Source organism: Myotis daubentonii, chromosome 21 (assembly GCF_963259705.1).
Source record: "Myotis daubentonii chromosome 21, mMyoDau2.1, whole genome shotgun sequence".
NCBI lineage: Eukaryota > Metazoa > Chordata > Mammalia > Chiroptera > Vespertilionidae > Myotis > Myotis daubentonii.
Genome location: NC_081860.1, coordinates 18,295,081 through 18,319,477, shown reverse-complemented (window position 1 = coordinate 18,319,477; position 24,397 = coordinate 18,295,081). Strand labels below are relative to the sequence as shown.

The 24,397-nt window shown below is 58.6% G+C and overlaps 1 protein-coding gene across 1 annotated transcript; it reads right to left on the bottom strand.

Annotated features, from left to right (window-relative positions):
• Positions 1-57: 57 nt before the first annotated feature.
• OCA2 (OCA2 melanosomal transmembrane protein) lies at positions 58-23,921 on the bottom strand. The gene is made up of 23 exons (XM_059678398.1): positions 23,548-23,921; positions 22,867-22,965; positions 22,079-22,264; positions 21,652-21,709; positions 20,615-20,687; positions 19,327-19,484; positions 18,060-18,142; positions 17,793-17,946; positions 16,090-16,161; positions 15,285-15,350; positions 14,374-14,430; positions 13,677-13,801; positions 12,026-12,164; positions 11,330-11,462; positions 10,448-10,595; positions 9,116-9,173; positions 8,582-8,690; positions 7,335-7,462; positions 5,310-5,369; positions 4,732-4,836; positions 3,201-3,294; positions 2,134-2,227; positions 58-596 (listed from the first exon to the last, which is right to left on the bottom strand). The coding sequence occupies exons 1-23, from the start codon at positions 23,775-23,777 to the stop codon at positions 512-514; spliced, it is 2,514 nt and encodes an 837-aa protein (XP_059534381.1). The 5' UTR covers positions 23,778-23,921; the 3' UTR covers positions 58-511.
• Between the last annotated feature and the right edge of the window lie 476 nt (positions 23,922-24,397).

Genomic DNA, 24,397 nt, shown 5'->3' with positions numbered 1-24,397 from the left:
ATGTAAACTACCCAACATGTGATGGGGTTAGCGAATTCCAAAACCATTTGCCAAGGGAGAGTTTATTTATTTATTTTTTTAATACATAAACTGTTACCTTACAAGGCGTATGCCTTCCCAAGGAACAGCGTGTCTTCGGAGGGGACACAATTCGCTCATTATTCCAATATGAACAGTGATGACACGAAGGAAAACTGGACGGCCTTGGGCGAAGGGACCCTGAGCAACGCAGACCATTTGGGGTGGATGACGGCACTGGTGCCTTTTCTGACAAGGAGGGTCCTGAAACGCACGTCTTTCCTCTCGGGGTGTCTTGGGGAAGTGACCCATGTTTCTATCGGCCATGTTTTGCCAGCATCCAGCCGGATAAGAATGTGGGTGCCAAGGTCCACACTCCGTCGCACCCCCATGTGAGCACCTTTTCTCCTCCCAAGAGTGGCCCATGGGGGAGTGTTCTGCAGACGTGGGTGACGGGTCAGGTTCCCTTCGGTCTTCAAAGGAGGTGTCCCTGTTAATTCCACGCCATCACAACGTGGACCACCAGCAGGTAGCACATCGCCACCATGCAGGAGACCACCATCATGGGGAAGCCCAACCTGAAACACAAAGACAGGTGCATTGTGGGACCTGCCGTCTGGTGAGAGCCGCTGGTTCGATGCCCAGTCAGGGCACATGCCTGGGTTGCGGGCTCCATCCCCAGTATGGGGAGGGCAGGAGGCAGCCGATCTATGTGTCTCTCTCATGAATGTCTCTCTCTCTTCCCCTCCCCATTCCTCTCTCTCTCGAGAAAATAAAATTAAAAATAAATAAATAAAATAGCAGCCTGGCCAGAGATGGCTTATTTGGTTAGAGCATCTTCCTGATACACCAAGGTTGCAGGTCTGATCCCCCGTCAGGGCACATATAAGAAGCAACCAATGAAAGTGGAACAACAAATTTATGTCTCTCTCTCTCACCCTTCCTTTCTCTAAAATCAACTTAAAAAATAAACCCACATCCTGGGGTGAGATTTAAAAATAGAATAGAGAGACTACGGCAGAAATGAATGTGAAACAACTATCGAGGGCTTTGCTCATTCAGTCTTTTAAAAGAAAGAAAAGAGTTCATTTTCAAACCCACAGACACCCAGAAAATGTTAAAAGAACGGTGAAGTTTCACCCTCTACCTCTGTCTACGGAAAAGGGTTTGCACAGCTCAACATGGCTGTGTTGCTCAGAGGCTGTGAAGTTTAACCCACGCCACACGCTCGACACTTCATCACACAAGGAAGGAAAAATGAGCCCTACCTCAAATACCCTCTATTCCTTGCACTTAAAGGGTCATCTTGAAACTTAAAGGGGGACGGTTGCTCAGTTGGAGTGTGTGAAGCAAGAACGGCCCAATTCCCTGCAGATGGAAATAGAATCGTCTCTTAGGGGGTGAGATCAGAAAGGACTTGCCTGCAGCACTTTCACATGCAAAGTCCTTTCTTCTTTCCCTTCCTTCCCCTGCAGTTTTATTTCCTGGGGCCCCCGACAAAAACAGAACCCTAAGATGCTAGCGCCAGAAAGCACTTATTATCTTTTAATCCTCACCCGAGGATATTTTTTCCACCGACTTTTAGAGAGAGCGGAAGGGAGAGGGCAAGACAGAGAGAAACATGAATGTGAGAGAAACACGTCGATGGGTTGCCTCCTAGGCCTGGGCAGGGGAGGAGCCTGCAACCGAGGTACGTGCCCTTGACTGGAATCGAACCCGGAACACTTCGGTCCACAGGCCGATGCTCTATCCGCTGAGCCAAACTGGCTGGGGCTCCTTTTAAAAATATATATATTTTTTTATTGATTTGAGAGAGAGGAAGGGCGAGGGAGAGAGAGATGGGAACACCCATGATGAGAGAAAATCTGGGCCTGTGCCCTGACCAGGAATCGAACCGTGACCTCCTGGTTCATAGGACGATGCTCAACCACTGAGCCACCTGGCTGGGCACCTTTGTTCACGGGGTTTTTCTCTGCACACACTGCAGCTACACAAAGACTCCGTAACTGCTGCAAGCATGCCTGCCCCTTGCGCTTAAGAAATGCGTTGCGCTTTTTAAAGAAATAAATGAAAACCAAAACAAGAGACTCTCTCTACACAGAGTTTGGGAAGTACCTGAAAAACTGCATGAAGGAGAAGCCGTATCCATGCTGCTCGGCGATCCCCGCGCAGACAACGTTGGCCGACGCCCCAATCAGCGTCCCATTGCCTGAAACCAGGTTTAATAATAAGACCAAGCCCCCGTGGGCCGCGGTGGTAGCGTCTGTCCTCTTCTGCCCGGAACATTGGGGGCAGACAATGATGCTGAGACGCGGAAGGCGGCAGGACAGGGGGCAGGCCAAGCACGAGACGGACGGGCTCCGAGAGAGAAGCCACGGGCGTGGGTCCCGGGAGCTGAGTGGCCGCTGAGGATGGGCCTCTGCGGCCGCCACTCACTCACAGGGGCGCCAGGCACGGGAGCCGAATCGAGGGCACGTAAGACACACCCCTAGACACGAGCAAAGGCAGAGTCTGGGGTCTTCGTGCTCTACAGCCAAGTCATCGATATTAAACGGTGAACGCTTCCTGCAGGGGGACGGGGGGCGGGGACCTTCTTCCCACCAAGGGGCCGTTGGATATTGAGAGCCTCATTCAGGGGCCGTACAACACGACCGGCTTAAACATTAGCCTGCTGCCCGGCCGGCCGGCGAGGCTCAGTGGCTGCGCGTCGACCTAGGAACCAGGAGGTCAGGGTTCGATTCCCGGTCCAGGGCACGGGCCTGGGTTGCAGGCTGGACCCCCAGTAGGAGGCGTGCAGGAGGCGGCCAATCTGTGATTCTCTCTCAGCATGGACGTTTCTCTCTCTCTCTCCCTTCCTTGCTTAAATCAATAAAATGAATATTTAAAAAACCCCAAATGATCTCCACCTCTCAGGCCAGCGGCCATCCATCCTTTCATGCCCAACGGTGTAAGGAGGGGACGAGAAACCCGCACTGAGGAGGGCTTCGGAGTTAAACCCGTCTCTAGCAGGAGCCCTGTGAGCTCAGGGGCAGTGTGGGAGCCCCGGGGCCAGACGCGGAGCAGGAAAACGCGAACTTGAGCCGAACGTCACGCTCATCCCCAGGAGGCCGCCCCGAGTCCCCCTGCTCCCCCTCCGTGGGGCACCGACGTCATCCCGCTCCCCTCCCCGCGCAGGGCCTTACCTCCCAGGCAGGCGCCCAGGGCCAGCGCGTACATGAGGGGCGGCGCCGGCAGGCTGACCTCGGGGTCCTGACTCAGGTTCAGGAGCACGGGGATCTGCGGAGGGAGAGGTGGAGGGAGAGGTCCCCACGTCACGCCCCCGGAACCCAGGGCGGCTGCTGGCCGTGGCCCACCACCACCGACCCTGGTGCCTGTCCGCCGCCCTGGGGAGCAGGAAACCAAAGGGGAGTGTGAACCCCGCAGGCCTTGAGTGGGAGCCCATGGGTTCAGCCTTGGGACGGAGGGGTCCCCCTTCTCCTCACTGCCCCCTGGTGGCTGCTGCGGGTCATTTTTTTGTTGTTAATTCTCTTAGGAGGAGGGTGTTTTTCCTGTTGATTTTTAGAAAGTGGAAGGGAGGAGGGAGGAGGGAGAAGGAGAGAGACAGACAGACAGACAGACAGAAACATCGATGTGGGAGAGACACATAGATTACCCAGGCCGGGGGCTGGTGACACTCTAACCACTGAGCAACGCCAGCCAGGGCTTGATTTATTTATTATCTGTGAATCCTCACCTGAGGATATTTTTCCATTGGTTTTCAGGGAGAAGGGAAGAGAGAGGGGAAGACAGAGAGAAGCATCGATGTGAGAGAGAGATATCGGTGGGCTGCCTCCTGCGCGCACCCCGACCAGGGCCCGGGCCGGGGAGGAGCCTGCAACCCAGGCACGTGCCCTCAATTGGAACCAAACCCGGACAACGCTCTGTCCACTGAGCTACATCGGCCAGGGCTGTTTGATTTTTTAAGAAATAAAATATTACAGATTCAGTAGGCCGCACAGTGGGCGATGTCAGAGGCACCGTGGGAACGGGACTGGGCCGCCCTGTGGGGGCCTCTCGCACGTGCCCTCCATCTTGGCCGGGTCAGGGGCACATGGACAGCCCCAAGGCCTGTCCAAGCCCAGCACCAGGGTCTGAGGCCAGACAACAGCTCCGTGTTCCCAGGGAAGGAAGGAGAAAGGCCTTCAGCCAGCCTCTGCCTTGGGCGCCTGCCAACTCCCTTCACAGCAAACGGCAGCCCCGGCCAGTGTGCTCGGTGGTCAAAGCACCAGCTCGCGCACCGAAGGTCGCAGGGGGTGGATTCCAGGTCGGGGGTACTTACCTGGGTTGCAGGTTCGATTCCCAGCCCCAGTCCGGGGGCGTGCAGGAGGCAACCCACCGAAGCGCCTCTCTCACACTGATGTTTCTCCCCTCCCTCACCCTTCCTCCATTCCACTCTCTCTAAAAATCGGTGGGAAAAGCATCCTTGCGCAGGGATGAACAAAATAAACATAAACGGAAGCAAAAGGGAAAAGGCCGCTGTCCCTGGTGCTGACCCAGGATGCGCGGCCAGGGCCCCCGGCTCCCAGCCGTCCGCCTGGCTCTGCCGCCTGTGAGCCAAGCCTGCGGGTGCCGCCAGGGGACGGACGGGTCAGGGTTCCATGCTGCCTTCCCCGGCAGGAAGGGGGAGCCCACACTGTGCCCAGCTGCACGCGGGCCTCAGGACGGGGGACGCACCATGGTGGCTGTGAACGGGATGTTGTCGATCAGGGAAGACGCGATGGCCGAGACCCAGACCACCAGGACGATGGCGGCTGCGAGGCGCCGGTCCTCAGGGACCATCTGAGAGGAGAGACGAGAGCGGGGCTGGGCATCACGGCTGCCCGTCAGCGACACGGGCTCGCATCACTCGGCAGGCGGCAGGGCCCTTGGCGCTGGCGGCCCCTCCTCCGGTTTCCAGGCTGCACATAGCCCCGACCCTGGGGATCGAGCCTGCAGCCCGGGCATGTGCCTTGACTGGGAATCGAACCGTGACCTCCTGGCTCACAGGTTGACCTCCGACCCCTGAGCCATGCCGACCGGCTCAGACAGGTTTCAACCAAAGGCTAATAGCAAAATGACAGGCATCAGTAATTACATACATTTTTAAAAAGTCGCCCTTCATCTCTAGGCTACCCAGGATGAAAGAGGCCCCCGATTGTACTCTTTTTTACATAATTAATGGGACCTATTCTTGCCAGACTTTTTTTTTTTAATTTTACAAAATGAACGGATCCCTGGCTGGAGCCCCCGTCGCATTGCCGCACGGGCTGTACCTTGATCAGCGAAGTGGTCTGCTCGCCGACGTATTCTATCAGGTGCAGGTGCCCCAGCGCCTGGAAGAAATGGGCGTCAGTGAGAATCGGTTAAAACGGAGAACACATGCAGATTTTCAAAAGCCATGTCTCTAGCCCCGGCTGGGTGGCTCAGTCGGTTGGGCACCGTCCCCGTGCACCTAGAGGTCAGGGTTCGATTCCCGGTGGGGGCACAGGCCTGGGTTGCAGGCTCGATCCCCAGTGGGGGGCGTGCAGGAGGCGGCCGACCCACGATTCTCTCTCATCATGGATGTTTCTCTCTCTCTCTCTCCCTGCCTCCCTGAAATCAATAAAAATATATTAAAAGAACACAGCCCAGCCCCCGAGCTCCTGCCCCAGAAAGAGACAACCCCAAGTGAGGACAGAGAAGGGCCAGCCACGGGCAGGGGATGGGCAGGACCCTGAAACGCGGCTGCACAGACGGGGCTGGGGTGGCCGGGCTGCGGGGAGGCGGGTGACGGGGTGAGAGACCGATGGGCCCTCCTGGCAGCGCCCAGCTGCCCCGTTTCCAGGGAGAGAAGGACACAGGACCAGCAAGAAGCCTCCTGCGGCCACTGAGCAGCCAAGGCGGGACCTGCCAGTCAGACAAACCAACTTCCCTCTGCCGCCAGCAGAGGGCGCCCTTGGGTAAGAATTGGTGCTTGTGGGTTTTTGGTTTTGCTTTTTGTTTTGCTCATCCTCACCCGCCGGTGTTTTTCCTGAGGATAGTTTTTGGCATTACTTTATCGTTTATTTATTTGTTTTTAAATCCATTGTTATTGAATGTGTTACATATGTCTCCTTTTCCCTACTGACCTCTCCCGGCCACGCCCACCCCGCCCCAGGGCTATTTTTAATTTTAATATTTTGTTAATCCTCATCAGAGGGTATTTCCCCGTTGATTTTCAGGGAGAATGGAAGAGAGAGGGAAAGATAGAAGCATCGATGTGAGAGAGAGATGGGTTGGTTGCCTCCTGCACACGCCCCGACCAGGGCCCAGGCCGGGGAGGAGCCTGCAACCGAGGTAGGTGCCCTTGACCAGAATTGAACCCGGGACCCTCTAATCAGAGCCGAACCGGCTGGGGCACCATTGATTTTTAGAGAGAGTGGAAGGGAGGGTTCAGAGAGAGAGAGAGAGAAACATCTCACATCGATTGTCTCCCGCGCTCGCCTCGACCGGGGCTTGAACCTGCAACCCAGGTACCTGCCCTTGACCAGGAATCAAACACCTTCGCGCAGGGATGGACGCTCTCACCACTGAGAATACCAGCCAGGGCAGGACTTGTTTTTTGTGTTTTTTTTTGCTTTGTTTTAAAGGCAAACCCAATCGCATTAAATTCGCCAGAGAAATCGGAAGTCATGTGTACAGAGCTAGCAAGAAAACATCAAGCATCAGAATTTCACACGTCGACTGAGCAAAATTCCCATCTCCATGAAGCAGGAGAGAACTTCGAGTCCAGACTTCAACCCGAATGAGACACGCTCCAGCAGGCATTTGAAAACACAGCACCCACCACCACCCCCCCTGCCCCGGTAAAATCAGAAACAGGGCACAGAAATGGACAGAATACAGGGGGAAATAGAGAGAGAGAGCAGCTCGGCCTTATGAGCAAACCTTTTAAAAATCCAGAGATTTCTCAGGAAGGAGGGGAAAGTTACAGGGGGCCCAAGGGACTGTAAATGTAAATGAACATGAAGTCAGGGGCACTGAAGAAAGGCATTGAAACAGCCAGGAGAGCCCTGGCCGGTGGCTCAGCTGGTTGGGGCACCATCCCGTGCACCCAAAGGTTGAGGGTTCGATTCCCAGTCAGGGCACCTGCCCAGGTTGTGGGCTCCATCCCCAGTGTGGGGCGTGCAGGAGGCAGCCGGTCCATGATTCTCTCTCATCATGGATGCTTCTCTCTCTCTCTCTCTCTGTCCTTCCCCTCTGAAATCAATAAAGATGTATATTTAAAAAAAAAACCAAACTCGGTAAAAGGTCGTTCTGCAAAAGCCGGGAAGCCTCACCTCCATCAGCACGAAAAGTGCCGCGAAGAACAGCAGCGTCGCCCACTCCACTCGGTGCAGAATGACCTCGAAGTCGTGGACGTCCGCCAGGATCAGCAGCCAGATGGCGCCCAGAATAGCGATCCACCCTGTGGGGCAAACAAGGGGCTTGTGGCCGGAGTCCGACTGCTCACTCGCTCGTTAACGTTTCGCCGAGCGATCGCCTTTTTCCTCATGGCGGACAACTCACCCTGCAACCTGAACGGGTTTTAAATGTATGGTTTGTAATTTGGGTCATCGCATGCCCACGAAACCAACACTACAGTCAAGATAGTGAACACACGGCCTGGCTGGTGTGGCTCAGTGGTTGAGCTCTGACCTATGAACCAGGAGGTCACGGTTCCCGGGTTGTGGGCTCGATCCCCAGCGTGGAGGCAGGTGATCGATGATTGTCTCTCGTTATCCATGTGCCTATCTCTCCCTCTCCCTTCCTCCCTGGAATCAATAATGATGCATTAACATATGCTAATGAGGCTTTTCTTCCTAATCAACCTCACCCCCTTCACTGTGAACAACAAAGATACAGGCTACATCGATCTCCCAGGGCCTTCGGAGAGAAGCTCCTGCATATGAACCAGACCTGCAAACAGATTTCTTTAAAATTAAAATTGGTGACGGTGAGTTTATGTTTCTTTTTTATTTTTCTATTAATCCTCCCCCAAGGATATTTCCCCAGTGGTTTTTAGAGAGAGCGGAAGGGAGGGAGGGAGATAGAGAGAAACATCGATGTGAGAGACTCATCGACTGGTTTCCTCCCCGACGTGCCCCGACCGAGGCCGGGGATCCAGCCTGCAACCCAGGTGCAGGCCCCTGACCGGAATCGAACCCGAGACCCTGCAGCCCCGAGGGCCGATGATGCTCCATCTGCTGAGCCAAACCAGCCAGGGCGGAAACACAAGATTTAAAAGCAGAGACGCCACGAACGCCTCAGCCTCACAAAAGAAATGAGGCACCCAATACAAAGTGTTGACGTCCCAGGCTAAACACACACAGTTTTGTAGCCATTGAGGCTTTAAGCCCCGGCTGGGATGGAACCTGCAACCCAGATACACGCATGCCCTGGACCGGGAGTCGAACCCGAGACCCTTCGGTCCCTGGGCCGACGCTCTAACCACTGGGAAACCCCAGCCAGGGCTGGAACAAGGGCGGACCCTCCCCTTCGGGCCCGTGGCGTCCAGGGCGACAAAGCCGGGCCGCAGGGGACTCACCCAGGTCCAGGTGGACGGCAGGGACGAATGAGCCGAGGAAGAACATGCAGATGGCGAACCCCAGCACCATCAGGCACTTGGCCAGCAGGACCCTGTCCGAGATTCTGTGCTGGGAGAGAAGAAGGCAGTCGTCCGACTCCTGCCGTGGGGCCGGCGTGCCCGGGGCCGAATCCCTCGGGGATTTCTCCCAGGATGGAAACGGGGACATCGTGGACGGCACAGGAGATCGTGAGGAAATGTGCTACGGAACGTCAGTGGCTGAGCGACCACCTGCGAACCGGGAGGCCAGGGTCGGGTTCCCGGCCGGGGCACACGCCGGCTGCGGGCTCGAGCCCAGTGGGGGGCGTGCAGGAGCGGCCGATCCGTGACTCTCTCTCATCATCGATTTGTGGACAAAATACACCTCCCGCGTCTGGAAAAGGCTTTCCCGGGGGCTCCTGGGCATCACTTAGGTCTCGGGTACGACAGGGGACACAGAGAGGGGGGACGCTCACGCAGGCCGTCCTGTGGAGCGCAGCGCAGGGACCCCCGTACCTTTTTCTGCAGCTCCTGGATGTTGGTCTCCCAGTTCTTATCCTCCTGTGAGATCTGTCTGAAACGGAAGGAGGAGGCGCCTCAGCTCCCTGGCGACACTGCGGGGCCGGCGTGCGGGGCGCTGTCCCGGGGGACGCCGGGGAGGCCAGGCCACGACACGGCCGGGGACGCCGGGGAGGCCAGGCCACGACACGGCCGGGGACGCCGGGGAGGCCAGGCCACGACACGGCCGGGGACGCCGGGGAGGCCAGGCCACGACACGGCCGGGGACGCCGGGGAGGCCAGGCCACGACACGGCCGGGGACGCCGGGTTTGTAGATTGGGAAAGACGTTTGCCTTGTGTTTCCAAAGGAAAACAGCCCACGAGACGATGGGCACGCGTGATGGACCGTGTGCGAGCGTGTGCACACGTGAGCGCGAGGCTCGTCAGGACACTGGCCCGAATGGGAACGAGGGGAGGACGGTCGCTGGGCTGCCCTGTGTTCCTCCCTCACTCGTTTTCTGAATTTGTTTCTTTTCCCCCCAAATGAGGATGTGACATAATTACAACTCGGCTCACGAAAGGACAAAGCACCAAAAGCAACGCCACTCGCTCTGGGGGCGATTTCGATTCCCTGGAAATCGATGTGGACAGACTTCCTCCCACCCGGGCGGGTGTGGCTCAGTGGTTCGGTTCCCGGCCGGGGCACCTGCCTGGGTTGCGGGCTGGATCCCCGGCAGGGGGCGTGCAGGAGGCGGCCGATCCGTGATTCTCTCTCCTCCTGGACATTTCTCTCTCTTCCCCCCCTCTCCCTTCCTCTTTCTGAAATCAGTAAAAAAATGTGTGTGTGTACCTGTATTTCTAAAAGGGCAGAAAATGAACGGAGTATGATCAGCTATTCTCTGGGCTCCCTGAGTCAGTCACAGGTAAAATACCGCGTCGGTTAGCTTGTCACGTTCGTTCTTTTCGAGTCTTGCTGTGCCGCGCGTGGGACGGGGTGGCCGAGAGGTGCCTCCCGTCCCCCTGCACCCTGTCCTCGCCGTGTGACCCTGGGCAAGTCGCTCACTCTCTGAGCCTTGGTTTTCTCCTCGTAACCAGGGCTCAGCAGAGCTCAGCGAAGGCAGAGACCATCACACACCGCGAGGGCGAGCACAGGGCGCGGCACACAGGACACTCCCCTCGGTCCCCTGGGGCCGCCCTGTCCCTCACTCGGTCTGGACACGGTGGGACGTCGGGGCACGACTCCGTGCTGGCGGAGAGGTGGCCGACGCCATCCCACCCCTGTAACGGCCGGGAGCGAGGACGACCGGCGTGGTAGGCCGAGCGTGACCCCGGCACAGCCCAGCCGGTACCTGTGGAAGGTGTGCAGCCTCCGGGCCAGCAGCCGCTCCAGCGCCAGCACCTTCCCCAGGAGCAGGCCGCGCACGGCCGTCTCCTCCCGGCTGGCCGGGCTGATGCGCTGGGCCGTCAGGCGCCACACGTGGATCTCGTGCTTCAGTTCTGCAGGGAGAGGAAGCCAAGGCCAGAGCCCCCTGAAGCCTCCGGGGTCGGTAGACACCTGCTTCCCTCCCCGCCGCCCAGAACAAGACACACGGCCCCTCCCAGCCCCGCCCGGGGACGCAGATAAAACCTGGCCCACACCCACGGGCGCCTCCCAGCACCGCGTGACTGTCACAGACGCAGGAGACACGGCTGACTTTTAAAAGTTACTGTGGATGCAAAGCAATGTCACTTCTTTTTAAAAAAGATATTATTGATTTCAGAGAGGAGAGGGAGAGAGAGAGAGAAACAGCCATGATGAGAGAGAATCGCGGACCAGCTGCCTCCTGCACGCCCCCCACTGGGGACCGAGCCTGCAACCCGGGCCTGTGCCCTGACCGGGAATTGAGCTGTGACCTCCTGGTCAGCCATGGAGCCACACGGCTGAGCTAAAGTCGTGTGATTTCAAGTCTGGGTGAAGAATTTCCTTTATGCTCATCTGAGGACATGTTTATTGATGAGAGAGAGAGAAACATGGGTGTGACAGAGACACATCGATTGGCATCCATGGGTGGCCTCCCGCACGCACCCCGACTGGGGCCGGGGATCAAACCTGCAACCCAGGTACATGCTCTTGACCGGGAATCGGGCGCTCTAGCCACTGAGCACACCGGCCTTTCTCTGGCAGCTTCCCCGGGGGAACAAGACCGCCCCGTGGTGCGCGCGGGTCTAAGTGACAAGGGGCTGGCACTCACCCACAATCTCACTGGGCTCCTTGTTGTACAGCTTCCTGTTCCAGTAGAGGAGCCGGAGGAGCGGGAAGGAGAAGAGCAGAACGAAGCAAATCCCCACGAACATGTGCGCCGTGAACCCCGCGAAGTCCAGGCCCTGGGGACGGACAGGGAGACTCACGGACGGGCCTCCCGCCGCCACGACACCGCCCCCGCGTCCCACGGAGAAATGGCAGTTCCTGGCCTGCCATCGACAGCTGTCATCCAAGCCTCTCCTTAAAAATGCATCAGAAGGAGCCGACCGGTGGGGCTCGGTGGCTGAGCGTCGACCTATGAGGCAGGAGGTCAGGGTTCGATTCCCCACTGAGGGCACAGGCCCGGGTTGTGAGCTCGGTTCCCAGTGTGAGGCGTGGAGGAGGCAGCCGGTCCATGACTCTCTCTCATCACTGATGTTTCTCTCTCTCTCCCTCTCCCTTCCTCTCTGAAATCAATGAAAGCTTGTTTTTTTTAAATGCGTCGGAGCGAGAATGAATTCAGACCACTTAGCTCTACGCGGGACGGCCAGTCCCCAAGCCTCCCACTCGCGGGCGGGCCAACAGCACGTCATGTGAAGGGAGGACATGGGCACGGGGTCTAACGGCCCCCAAGCCGAGCAGGATGCGAGTGGGCAAGGAGGCGGGTCTCGGCTTCGCGGGAGCCGCCCCGGGGCCTGGCACGCACCATCTTCCTCAGCTCCTGGTTGGAAACGATCATGACGTTGGGCGGGTCCCCGATGGCGGTGGCGGCGCCGCCGATGTTGGTGAAGATCACTTCCGCGATCAGGACTTGCCTGGGGTCCAGGTTGAGCACCTCGCACAACCTGCCGCAAGCAGAGAGAAACGTGGCTCTGTGGCTGAGCGTCGACCGGTGAACCAGGAGGTCAGGGCTCCATTCCCGGGCAGGGCACACCCCGGGTGGGGGCTCTATCCCCCGTGGGGGACGTGCAGGAGCAGCTGATCCACGGTTCTCTGTTATTGGTGTTTCTCTCTCCCTCTCTCCTCCGCTATGAGATCTATACAAATATAAGACCTGAAAAGCCCCCCACACACATAGAGGAACATGGGAAAGACCTATATGCAACCTAAATGTTTTTAGAGCTTGTACAAGGGAAGTGTGTACACACACATGCACACCCACACACTCTCACACGCACGCACACACATGCGTACACACGCACACACAAACACACGCACACACACACATACAGGAAAGGCAATGCTGGGGGTGAACAACAACAACACTATGTATGGGCCCTGGTCGGGGCGTGTGCGGGAGGCAACCCATCGATGTGTCTCTCTCACATCGACGTTTCCCTCTGTCGCTCCTCCCCCTTCCACTCTCCCTAAAAATCAGTGAAAAAATAGCCTCGGTGAGGATTCACAACAACAACATTTTAGCCAAAGTGTCGGACACGGCACCTCTGGACACAGTAGCCCACGACATGGCCTCTTCTCAGACGCCAACACCCTAACGCCCCTGCCCTTGAACGACGCCCTCTGACCTCAGAGGAGGAACCCGCGCTCCAGGGCACTGCCCCACTCCACAGAGAAGCGGGGTCTTTCGGGCTGACAGGAGGGCCCGCCCTCCTCCCAGCTCAGAGCCCCTCCCTCCTCCCAGCTCAGAGCCCCGCCTCCTCCCAGCTCAGAGCCCCGCCCCCTCCCAGCTCAGAGCCCCGCCCCCTCCCAGCTCAGAGCCCCGCCTCCTCCCAGCTCAGAGCCCCGCCCCCTCCCAGCTCAGAGCCCCTCCCTCCTCCCAGCTCAGAGAACCGCCTCCTCCCAGCTCAGAGCCCCGCCCCCTCCCAGCTCAGAGCCCCGCCCTCCTCCCAGCTCAGAGCCCCGCCTCCTCCCAGCTCAGAGCCCCGCCCCCTCCCAGCTCAGAGCCCCGCCTCCTCCCAGCTCAGAGCCCCGCCCTCCTCCCAGCTCAGAGCCCCGCCCTCCTCCCAGCTCAGAGCCCCGCCTCCTCCCAGCTCAGAGCCCCGCCCTCCTCCCAGCTCAGAGCCCCGCCTCCTCCCAGCTCAGAGCCCCGCCCCCTCCCAGCTCAGAGCCCCGCCCTCCTCCCAGCTCAGAGCCCCGCCCTCCTCCCAGCTCAGAGCCCCGCCCTCCTCCCAGCTCAGAGCCCCGCCCCCTCCCTGCTCAGAGCCCCGCCTCCTCCCAGCTCAGAGCCCCGCCTCCTCCCAGCTCAGAGCCCCGCCCTCCTCCCAGCTCAGAGCCCCGCCTCCTCCCAGCTCAGAGCCCCGCCTCCTCCCAGCTCAGAGCCCCGCCCTCCTCCCAGCTCAGAGCCCCGCCTCCTCCCAGCTCAGAGCCCCGCCAGCCCAGCCGCTCCGCACGCCCACCTGATGGTCACGGGTGTGAAGAGGAGCGAGGTGGTGACGTTGTCCAGGAAGGCGGAGAGGACGGCGGCGAAGAGGCACAGCATGATGATCATGGCCCACACCCTCCCCCGCGACAGTCTGTAGGCCTGGGACACACCAGACGGAGATGGGCCGGGGTCAGCGGGTGGAAGGCGGGCGCAACTTTCCCCGAGGGGCTCTGAGAACCAGGGGTCTGAGTGCACAACACACGGTGGGCCAGGAGCTAGAGTCGCTAGACACACAGCCTGGCCGGTGTGGCCGGGGGCTGAGCATCGCCTGGGTACCAAAAGGCTGCCGGTTCGATTCCCTGTCGGGGTACACGCCCGGGTTGCGGGTTTGACCCTCAGTGGGGGACGTGCAGGAGACAGTTTCTCTCTCTCTCTCTCTCTGTCTCCCTTCCTCTTTGAAATCCCAACTGAGCCACATCAGCCAGGGCTTGAAATCAATAAAAATATATTTAAAAAAAATAAAATCAATAAGCATATCCTCAGGTGAGGATTAAAAAACGAAAATGGTGCTCAAAGCCGGCAAACATCCCTCTCCCTGTCCCTTCCTCTCTGAAATCAACAAAAATCTAAAATAAGTCAATAAAATAGTAGCGTTACTATTAAAATATGTAACGGTAGGGAGTAAATAAAATCAACGAGTACATACCTATTCCATGCCACCTCGCACTTACCTTGACAGCACAGTAATCAAAGAATCCGGTTTCTGAAAATATGGCTACTAGGATCATCTGCGGGGAGAGGAGAAGGGGGACGAGGCGTCAGGGGGGCTGGGCACGTCCGCGCTCGGCAGCTGCCCATCACCACGCTGGGCCGTGCTGAGCGGACTCCGCCTGTGGGCCCTGCGTGGAGCCCTTGCTGGAGGCCGGCACCTGCGTTTGGTCCAGGGCATGCGCCCCAAGTACATGGTCACCGCCCTGCGCCCCGAACCTTCACAGCAAACACAGCTGCTCTTACTGCTCCAGGGACCTGGGGGCAGAGACGGGAGGTGACACTCCCACAAACTAGAAGCCGGAGGCAAAGGGGCCTGGATGCGGCCTGAGCAACGCCACCGGCTCGGTGCTGACGGGGCCACATCCCGTTTTCTCCGATAAAGAGCTTCTGTCACCCACCGGCCCAAGGCGTGCAGATAAGAGCAGGCGCACGGACATGCTCACTGACCTCTGGGCTTTGTGTGAGCCCAGGTCGCTACGCAATGCGTTTCTTCCTATTGACGACGCTGAGCTGGGGGGAATACGCACCCTCGATGACCCCAAAAGGCAACTTGACGCCTGGCCCTTGGCCCCAGCGGTCTGAGCTGAGCTGACCTCTGACCATAGAATAAGCTCTGGCCTCTGGTTCCTGAGCACATCTGAAGGCGTGACGCACGGTCTTAGTACTTATACTTGGTCTGTGACACGGGTTTGCTCTCGACGCCTTTATCTCCCACGTAAGTGCTGCTATTGATCTGCCTCCTGCCGCTGAGGCCCTGGAGGCTGATTATGTGTCTCTGCTACAAGAAGGACCGGCAGCAGCAGGGACAGCCCTGGGTGTGTGTGTGTGTGTGTGTGTGTGTGTGTGTGTGTGTGCCGGGGCCCAGGATTACCATGCCGAACAGCAGGGCCAGCGTCTCGAAGTCGATCCACTCCACCACGTGGGTGAGGCTGGGTCTCTGCGAGGAAGCAGAAAGCTGTCTGTCAGTCCTGGGGGTGCCGGGGCTCCTGCGGGCACCCTGCCTCTACTGGGCGCCCAGCCTGCGCCAGAGCCAGAGCCAGACTCCGCGTGTCCGTCCGCAGGCCTCCGAGTCATAGCACATCGCGCTGAGAACCGGGGCGACCAAGCATCCCAACGTCAGGCCTTTCACTGAGTCGCAAGAAAAGCACATTTCTCTTCTTAAAAGGTTTGTTTTAGAGATGGAGACAGATACAGGAAATGAGAGAGAGAGAGAGAGAGAGAGAGAGAGAGAGAGAGAGAGAGAGAGATTCAAACGGAGAACACTCCTCAGAGCCATGAGGTCTGTTAGTTCTGCCCTGGCCGGTGATCTCAGTGGTTAGAGTGCCGGCCCGCACACCACAGTGTCGCAGGTCCGATCCCCAGTTCGGGGCACGTACCTGGGTCGCAGGTTCCATCCCCAGTCCTGGTGGGGGCACATGCAGGAGCCACCCAATCGGTGTGTCTCTCTCACTTCGATCCCCCCCGCCCCTCCCTCTCTCCTTCCCTCCTTTCTACTCTCTCTAAAAGTTAATGGAAAAAAGTATCCTCCAGTGGGATTAACAACAACAAAAAGTCTGTTTAGCTCCTGGAGGGGCAGGTGGGAACAGTAGATAAAACAGTGGGAACCAGGAGCTGAGCCCAACCTGAGCCGCCACTGAATCGGATGCTCCGCCCTCGATGGGAAATGCCCCACTTACGTCCCCCGTCACAGCCAGAGCCGCCAGCGCCGCCAGGGAGCCCAGCATGGCTGCCAGTGTCCTGTGGACGATCTGGAGAGAGAGCAGGACATGCCTGGCGTCCGGTCCACGGGGGTTAAGACACATAACAGCCTGCGTTGGCGTCAGTCTGGGCCGGCCTGGCCATCCTATACCACATCTGTGAGCATGAATCGTGGGTCCTCCTGTCCCACAAACCGGGCACCCTGACAGCACACACAGCCACACACCGGGCACCCCCACAGCACACACAGCCACACACTGGGCACCCCTACGGCACACACAGCCACACACCGGGCACCCCGACAGCACACACAGCCACACACCGGGCACCCCCACAGCACACACAGCCACAAACCGGCACCCCCACGGCACACACAGCCACACACCGGGCACCCCCACGCCACACACAGCCACACACCGGGCACCCCGACGGCACACACAGCCACACACCGGGCACCCCCATGGCACACACAGCCACACACCAGGCACCCCCACGGCACACACAGCCACACACCGGGCACCCCGACGGCACACACAGCCACACACCGGGCACCCCCACGGCACACACAGCCACACACCGGGCACCCTGACGGCACGCACAGCCACACACCGGGCACCCCCACGGCACACACAGCCACACACCGGGCACCCTGATGGCACGCACAGCCACACACCGGGCACCCCGACGGCACACACAGCCACAAACCGGCACCCCCACGGCACACACAGCCACACACCGGGCACCCTGACGGCACACACAGCCACAAACCTGGCACCCCCACGGCACACACAGCCACACACCGGGCACCCCCACGGCACGCACAGCCACACACCGGGCACCCCGACGGCACGCACAGCCACCCTCACGCATCCCCTGATGACAGCTGCTATTCTTTCCTGAGGGGTGAGGTGACCCTCAAGCAGAAGCAGGAGGCTGGATACATAAAGTAGCTTCTACCAGGAAGCCTGCAGGGCCCAAACTATGTAATTTTCAAAGGCTTCAAAATTATACAAAAAAAAAAAAGAGAGAGAGAGATGACAAACCCTAGCACAGCAGAGAAGTCTTTTCAAAAATAAATTGGCCTCGGACTGCATTTTTGAAATTCCTCGTGACTGTAACAGATTAGAGCATGTCGAATTTATTAAATGCCTACGTTCCGAACGACATTCAGAGAAACAGGAGACCCCAAAAAGAACTCAGCGGACACCCCTGGAAGCTGCTAAGGCAATAATTTGTTACCACGAAAATCAGTAATTAAGGAAAAATCATTGATCTTGTGTTTCTGGCCCAAACTGTGTTTCACATTAGCAATGGTGCCCGGTGGATAGTAAAACCATCAGGAGCCCGGCCGGCGTGGCTCAGGGTTGAGTGTCGACCCAGGAACCAGGAGGTCAGGGTTCGATTCCCGGTCAGGACACAGGCCCGGGTTGTGGGCTCCATCCCCAGTAGGGGGCGTGCAGGAGGCAGCCGATCCATGATTCTCTCTCTTCACTGTTTTTCTCTCTCGCTCCCTCTCTCTTCCTCTCTGAAATCAAAACTTTATTTTCAGAAATAATAAAATAAAATGATGGCGATGTCACTTCTTAGGAAAGACACTACCACCATTCGGTGGAGACGCGGGGGCCCCCGACCAGCAAAGGCAGTGGCATGTGGGTGAGGCCGGGACGGGCGCGAGGGTTACCTCAAATATGATCAGCACGTAGACCCCCGCGAGGATGGCGGCGGCCGCGGTCACCTGGGCTTCCACGCTGGCACGGAGGTGCTGGTGCGCCAGCAGCAGGGGCACCGCCCGGGGCTGCTGCAGGGCTGCGCGAACGCTAATAGAAACCCCGTCCCTGCAGACGGAGCGCCGGTGCTAAGAGCCTCTCACTGGCTGTCGGCAATGCCCCTCCTGCCTCCTGTCCCTCCTTCCCACGCCAGCCCCCCACGGCCGTCACCGGAGACCCACCTGCTCGGAACCTCGAAGGTCCTGCTCACCACCACGTGCTCGCTGCGTCGCGGGTCTAGGAACACGGTCCAGTTGTGAGCGACCTTGAGAGTCCAAGAGTGACACCGTGGTAAGGCTTTGACCTTGACCAGCACCGGGACAGTGTGTTGGTTTAGAATCAGAAAAGGGGAAAGAGAGAAACCGAGAGTCCCCCCCGACACCAGCAGCCCAGCCCACGGGGAGCTGGAAATGCCCACTTCAGAGGCCTTTGCGTGATTTTTAGAAATACGTATTTTATTAATTTTTTTAGAGAAAGAGGAAGGGAGAGGGAGAGAGTGAGAGAGAGAAACATCAATGAGAGAGAAACATCATCCATCAGCTGCCTCCTGCACACCCCACACTGGGGATCGAGCCTGCAACCTGGGCATGTGCCCTGATGGGGAATCGAACTGTGACCTCCTGGTTCATGGGTCCATGTTCAATCGCTGAGCCATGCCGGCCGGGCCTGCAGGCCTCTGTCTTAGTGGGCAACATAGGAGAAACACTTGCCTAAAACGGCTTCCCCGTTTGCCCTGACCGAAGGGTCATGGGTTCGATTTCCGGTCAAAGGCACGTACCTGGGTAGTAGGCTCGATCCCTGGCCCTGGTCAGAAGAGGAGGCAACCCACTGATGTTTCTCTCTCTCCTTCTTCTTTCCTCCCTCCATTCCTCTCTCTCTAAAAATCAATAGAAAAATATTAGAGGCCTGGTGCACAAATTTGTGCATGGGTGGGGTTCCTCGGCCTGGCCAGCGATTGGAGCCGATCAGGCCATCTTGCCTAGTCCCGATTGGGGACCGATGGGGGCCGGCCGGCCAGGGAGGGACCGAGGGAAGGCTCCAGGGCATGTCCAGCCCTCTCGCCCAGACACCAGCAGCAAGCTAACCTACTGGCTGGAGCATCTACCCCCTGGTGGTCAGTGCACATCATAGCGACCGGTCAAGCGGTCGACCGGACGGTCAGACACTTAGCATCTTACACTTTCATTATATAGGATTCTCCGGTGAGGATTAACAACAGTGAAAATGTGCTTCCTAGTTTGATTTTACTGAAATGGCAAGATTTTGGTAACTGACGTAGAGAAAAGGGAGAAAAAGAGAATTTCAGAGACAGAGCAAAAGGCGAGGGCTCTCCGGATAACGGCCCCACTGCCTCCTGCCTCCCCATCGGGTCCGTTCGGGAGGAAAGTCGGTTTATAAAGCGCTGGGGTGAGTGTTCACAATTCCTTCCAAATAACTTAGACGTAGGACCTGCTGGGGCCGCCGCCTGGAGCCGGGAGCACCGGTCTGCGTCACCTCCACCACCACATGCTCTTCTCTTCCCGGACGACTCGGGCCGCCGGGCACCAGGGCCCCCGCCAGGTCCACCTGGAGCAGCGTGGAGTCGGACCGGCTGCTGAGGTTCACAGCTGGGGGGACGTTAAGGTGAGCACGGAGCAAGGAGAGGCCTGGAGTCCACCCCCTTCTCCAGCCCCGGGGGAGGTGAGCCACGCCCAGATGGAGAGAGGCTACCATGGCAACCACCAACAGCGACACTGCCCACCTCTGACCAGATGCACACAAACCCCTCCATACGCTCATCTCCAAGCGTTCCCTCAGGACTACGGACCAGTGTCTGTGTCCCTCCAAAAATCCACGTCCAAGGCCTGGCCCCCCTGCCTGGCTGTGTGTAGAGATGGAGGGAGGGCCTCTAAGGGAGCAACTGAGGCCATCAGTGAGGCCCTGACCTGCCAGGATTAGTGTCCTTATAACAGGAGATGCCAGCCCTAACTGGCATGGCTCAGTGGTTGAGCGTCGACCTAGGAACCAGGAGGTCAGGGTTTGATCCCCGGTCAGGGCACACACAAGAACCAACGAATGAATGCATCAATAAGAGGTACAACAGACCGATGTTTGTTTCTCTCTCTCTCTCTCTCTCCCTCTCTCTCTCCCCCACCCTCCCTTCCTCTCTCTAAAATCAATCAATAAAAAATGGTTTCAAAAGAGAGAGAGACATCAGAGAGCTTTCTCTCACTCCACACAGAGCACCAAGGAACCCCTGGGAGGATGCAGCAGGAAGGCGGCTGTCTGCAAGCCAGGAAGAGAGACCTCCCCAGACACCAGATCCGCCCGCAAGACCCTGGCCTTGAACTTCCAGCCCCCAGAGCTGAGAAACGGGTGCTGAATCCACACCGTCGGCCGGAGCTGACGCACACACGCGAACGTCTATCCTACACGCACGTCTGCCTTTTCACGACCAGCCAGGCCGCCTGCCAGGGACCCAGAGGACACACAACGGGAAGAAACCAAGCCGTCGCGGGACCCAGGACCGGAACCCAAGCACCTGAAAGCGGCACCCGCCTCGCATGGGGATCCTCGCCGCCACCCGCCCACCGCGGGCTCTCACAGCGCCCTCCCCTTCTGTCCCAAAGCCTCGTCCTTCAGCGTCCTGTGGCCTGTGCGGTGACCTTGGAACTGGGCTTGGGTGCCTCTCTGCTCTGTGACTCTCAGCCTCAGCCACCGTCCGCCTCCCGCCCGGCACGGTTTTCGGTTTAGATACAGTAGCTTTCCAGCGGCGACACGGCCAGTAGCTGCCAGAGCTTCCCTTCTTCGGGGTACAGGCTGAACGAGACCTGCAGCGAGCAGAAGCACTTCAGGAGGGCTTGTGGGTAAGCGCGACACGGCTCACAGAAGATGGGTCACCGTTGAAAACAGGGGGAGGAGCTGGTGTGGCTCAGTGGCTAGAGCGTCGTCCTACGGACCAAAGGGTCCCGGGTTCGATTCCAGTCAAGGGCATGTGTCTCGGCTGCAGGCTCCTCCCCCGCCTGGGCCCTGGTTCGGGGCTCGTGCAGGAGGCAACCCATCGATGTGTTTCTCTCACATCCATGTTTCTCTCTTCCTCCCTCTCCCTTCCACTCCCCCTAGAAATCAATGGGAAAATATCCTCGGGGAGGATTAAAAGAGAAAAATAAAAAGATAATAGGGGGTGGCAATGGTATTGCTTGATGTACCCCACATGCACCAGTTCACTCTGAATAGCCCCTCTTAGAGATTAGAATCAAATTCTGATCCGTTCTACTATCTTCAGCGACCATGGGCCTTGATTATTGTTTTAAATATATATTTTTATTGATTTCAGAGAGGAAGGGAGAGGGAGAGAGAGAGACATCAATGTTCTCTCTCTCCCTTTCTTCCTCTCTGAAAGCAACAAAAACATATTTAAAAACAAATAAACAAACAACCCCCCCCACCCCCACCCACACACACAACATGGCCCAGCCTGGCCGAGGCCCAGGGCACCACCTGAAAGGGTCCCGGGACATGCGGGGGCCTCCCACCACCCCTTGACGGGGCCCCCACCAGTAACGAGTGCTACTGCGTGGGGTGAGGGCCAGCCTGGGAGCCCCCTGGAGGGAGTGGGGGACCCAGGGGCAGCCGGTTGTCTTCTACGGAGCGAAGCCAGGGCCTGTGACCTGGGACCAGGACAGAGGAGCTCTGCCAGGGCCTCCCCCCGCCCCCCCAGGCCCCGCCTCCACCGAAGCGTGTGAGTCCCCACCTCGGGCGCCCACCCCCCAGCGCCCCAGGCGTGGGACTCACCGAGCACATCACCACGAAGACGAAGAGGCCCGTGACTTTCAGCCGCCGCGCACAGCGCCTGCCGGAGAAAAGCCGGGTCTGCGTCACTCGCCGGCTGTCCCGTCCGCCTGTGCCCAGGCTCGCCAGACCTGATGCCTCCGGGAGGCCCTGGGGACCCCGGCTCAGACCTCGTGTTTGGATTCTCTCTGTGACACGGTACAAGGGCCACACGCCCGCCTGTCACCTCCGGCTCGGGGATGATTAGCCAATCATCTGTCAGGCCTGGGGAGGCGGAGGCCAGTCAGCACAAAGAAGCTACATGTGCCCGGCCGGCGTGGCTCAGTGGCTGAGCGCTGACCTATGAACCAGGAGGTCAGGGTTCGATTCCCGGTCAGGGCCGTGCTGTGGGACCTCACCCTGGACCACACGGGGCCCCGGGTCCTCCTACCTCAGCTTGGAGAGGCGGAAGGGGACGGGAGCCCCTTCCAGGTGGTCCCCCCTGTCCGAGGAGGCGGATCTGGAGGACCCGGCCGCCTCACTGCCCAGCAGCGACGTGCCCTCCCACTCGGCCGAGCTGAGGTCCCAGGACTCCGCCGTGATGAGCTCCGGGTGGCAGACGGGCAGGCACCGCGCCCTGGAAAGCAACATGGGGTTATTTTCATGTGACAAGTCCGTCTCCAACACAGGACCACATCTCACGCTGGCGTGGGACATGCGGACTCCCTCCCGGCTTCGAAAACGGGGACAGATGTCGAGGGGCTGGGCCTGGCCCTACGGACGGACATCACAGAACAGCTGGGTCCAGGGGAGTCTGAATCCACTTGGATCTTCAAAATGCACTGTGGGCCTTCAAGAAACCTCAGCTAGCCCGGCCGGCGTGGCTCAGGGGGTGAGCATCGACCTAGGAACCAGGAGGTCAGGGTTCGATTCCCGGTCGGGGCACAGGCCCGGGTTGTGGGCTCGATCCCCAGTGTGGGGCGTGCAGGAGGCAGCCGGTCCATGGTTCTCTCTCATTGCGGAGGTTTTTCTCTCTCCCCCTCGCCCTTCCTCTCTGACATCCATAAAAACATATTAAAAACAAACAAAGAAACGAACACCATGGCCTGGAGCTGACAGGAAGGGGCAGTGAGCCTGGCCCCTGATGCGTCAGAGACAAGTGCCTTTCTCGGGAAGGCCTCCCCCCGAGACCTCGGGCGATGCTCAGAGAGGCCTCCTCTGGCGGGAGGGGGTACTCACCCCCGCTCCTGGGAGGGGCCCCCCAGCAGAGGCGTGCTTTCTGTGAGGCAGGGATCTCGGGGCCCGGAGCTGCAGAACCCGGTGAAAGGCAAGCGAGACCTGAAAGACACACAGAGCAGCACACGCGACAGGTGCCGTCCCCGCCAGCAGGGGGCGCCCTCGAGACACAAGCGAGTGAGGGGCAGGGATAAAAGTCTCCTGTGAGGGTCTAAATTCAGTCTCTGCAGAAAAAAAAGCTGGCCCTAGCCGGTCTGGCTCAGTGGATTGAGCGTCGGACTGTGGACTGGAGAGTCCCGGGTTCGATTCCAGTCAAGGGCACATGCTCGGGTTGTGGGCTCGATCCTCAGTAGGGGGCGTGCAGAAGGCAGCTGATCAATGATTCTCTCCCATCATTGATGTTTCTCTCTCTCTCCCTTCTTCTCTAAAATAAATAAAAAATGTTAAAAAAAAAAAGCTGGAGTTCTGTCTGGCCGGTGTGGCCCAGTGGTTGAGGAAGGGAGCGAGAGAAACATCCATGTTCAGAGAGAATCATCCATCGGCTGCCTCCTGCACCCCCCACACCGGGGACGGAGCTGGAAACCCGGGCATGTGCCCTGACCGGGAATTGAACCGTGAGCTCCTGGTTCGTCGATGCTCAACCCGAGCCACACCGGCCGGGCACTAAAACCATTTTAAACTCACCTCTGCTCCGTGAGGAAGGAACCAAAATCCTGGTCCACAGGAGCCCAGCAGCTCTGCCCGGTCGCCTGCTGGGGGTAGGGGCCCTCTGGGTCTGCCCCCCTGACTCCCAGCTGTGGCCGGCGGCTGATGGCGGCGAGTCCCAGGCCAGCACGCGGGGACGCGGACGTCTGGTGGAGCTCCACCTCCAGCTTGCCGGAGCTCAGCTGGCCGCCTTCCTTCTCCAGATGCATGGTCTGCCACCGCCGCCCGCTCACTAGGTCAGCCGGAGAGAAAGCACCATGAATTACGAGCAAACTGCAAGGGGGCCCTCACTGCCGAACGGGACGCCAGAAAGGCCTCCTTTTTCTTTTTTTATTGATTTTCTTTAGAGAGAGAAAAACATCCATTTGTTGTTCCACTTATTGATGATTGATTGGTTGATTCTTTTTATTTTTAATCCTCACCGTAGGATATTTTTCCATTGATTCTTAGGGAGAGTGGAAGAGAGAGGGAGAGACAGAGACATCACTGTGAGAGAGACATCAACTGGTTGGCCTCCTGCACGAGCCCCGACCAGGGCCTGGGCCGGGGAGGAGCCTGCAACCAAGGTAGGTGCTTTTGACGTGTGGCCCCTCCAGGCCCAGGGACATGTGTCCGTGCCCCCCCTTCCCACCATGACCAGGGAGGAGCACCCGTGTCCCCCTTCCCAGACCCAGGCACATGTGTCCTGACTTTTGCTGGTGCCTGGGGGGCGGGGGGAGGGAGGAGGGGGAAGCAAAGTTGGCAACAAAGACAAAATCCGGAACCAAAACTCCGGAAAATCCACCCAGCGGAAAATCCACCCAGTGCACGAGGTTCTCACCCCCGGGCG

Excerpts from the sequence above, each read along its gene's own strand:
- OCA2 (XM_059678398.1), bottom strand. The coding sequence starts at position 23,777 with ATGCATCTGGAGAAGGAAGGCGGCCAGCTGAGCTCCGGCAAGCTGGAG. Across the intron at positions 19,485-20,614 it reads GTCGCCGCTGGAAAGCTACT|CTGTGAACCTCAGCAGCCGG; the intron begins GTATCTAAACCG and ends ACGTCCCCCCAG. Across the intron at positions 18,143-19,326 it reads CCAGGCGGCGGCCCCAGCAG|GTCGCTCACAACTGGACCGT; the intron begins GTCCTACGTCTA and ends TGGACTCTCAAG.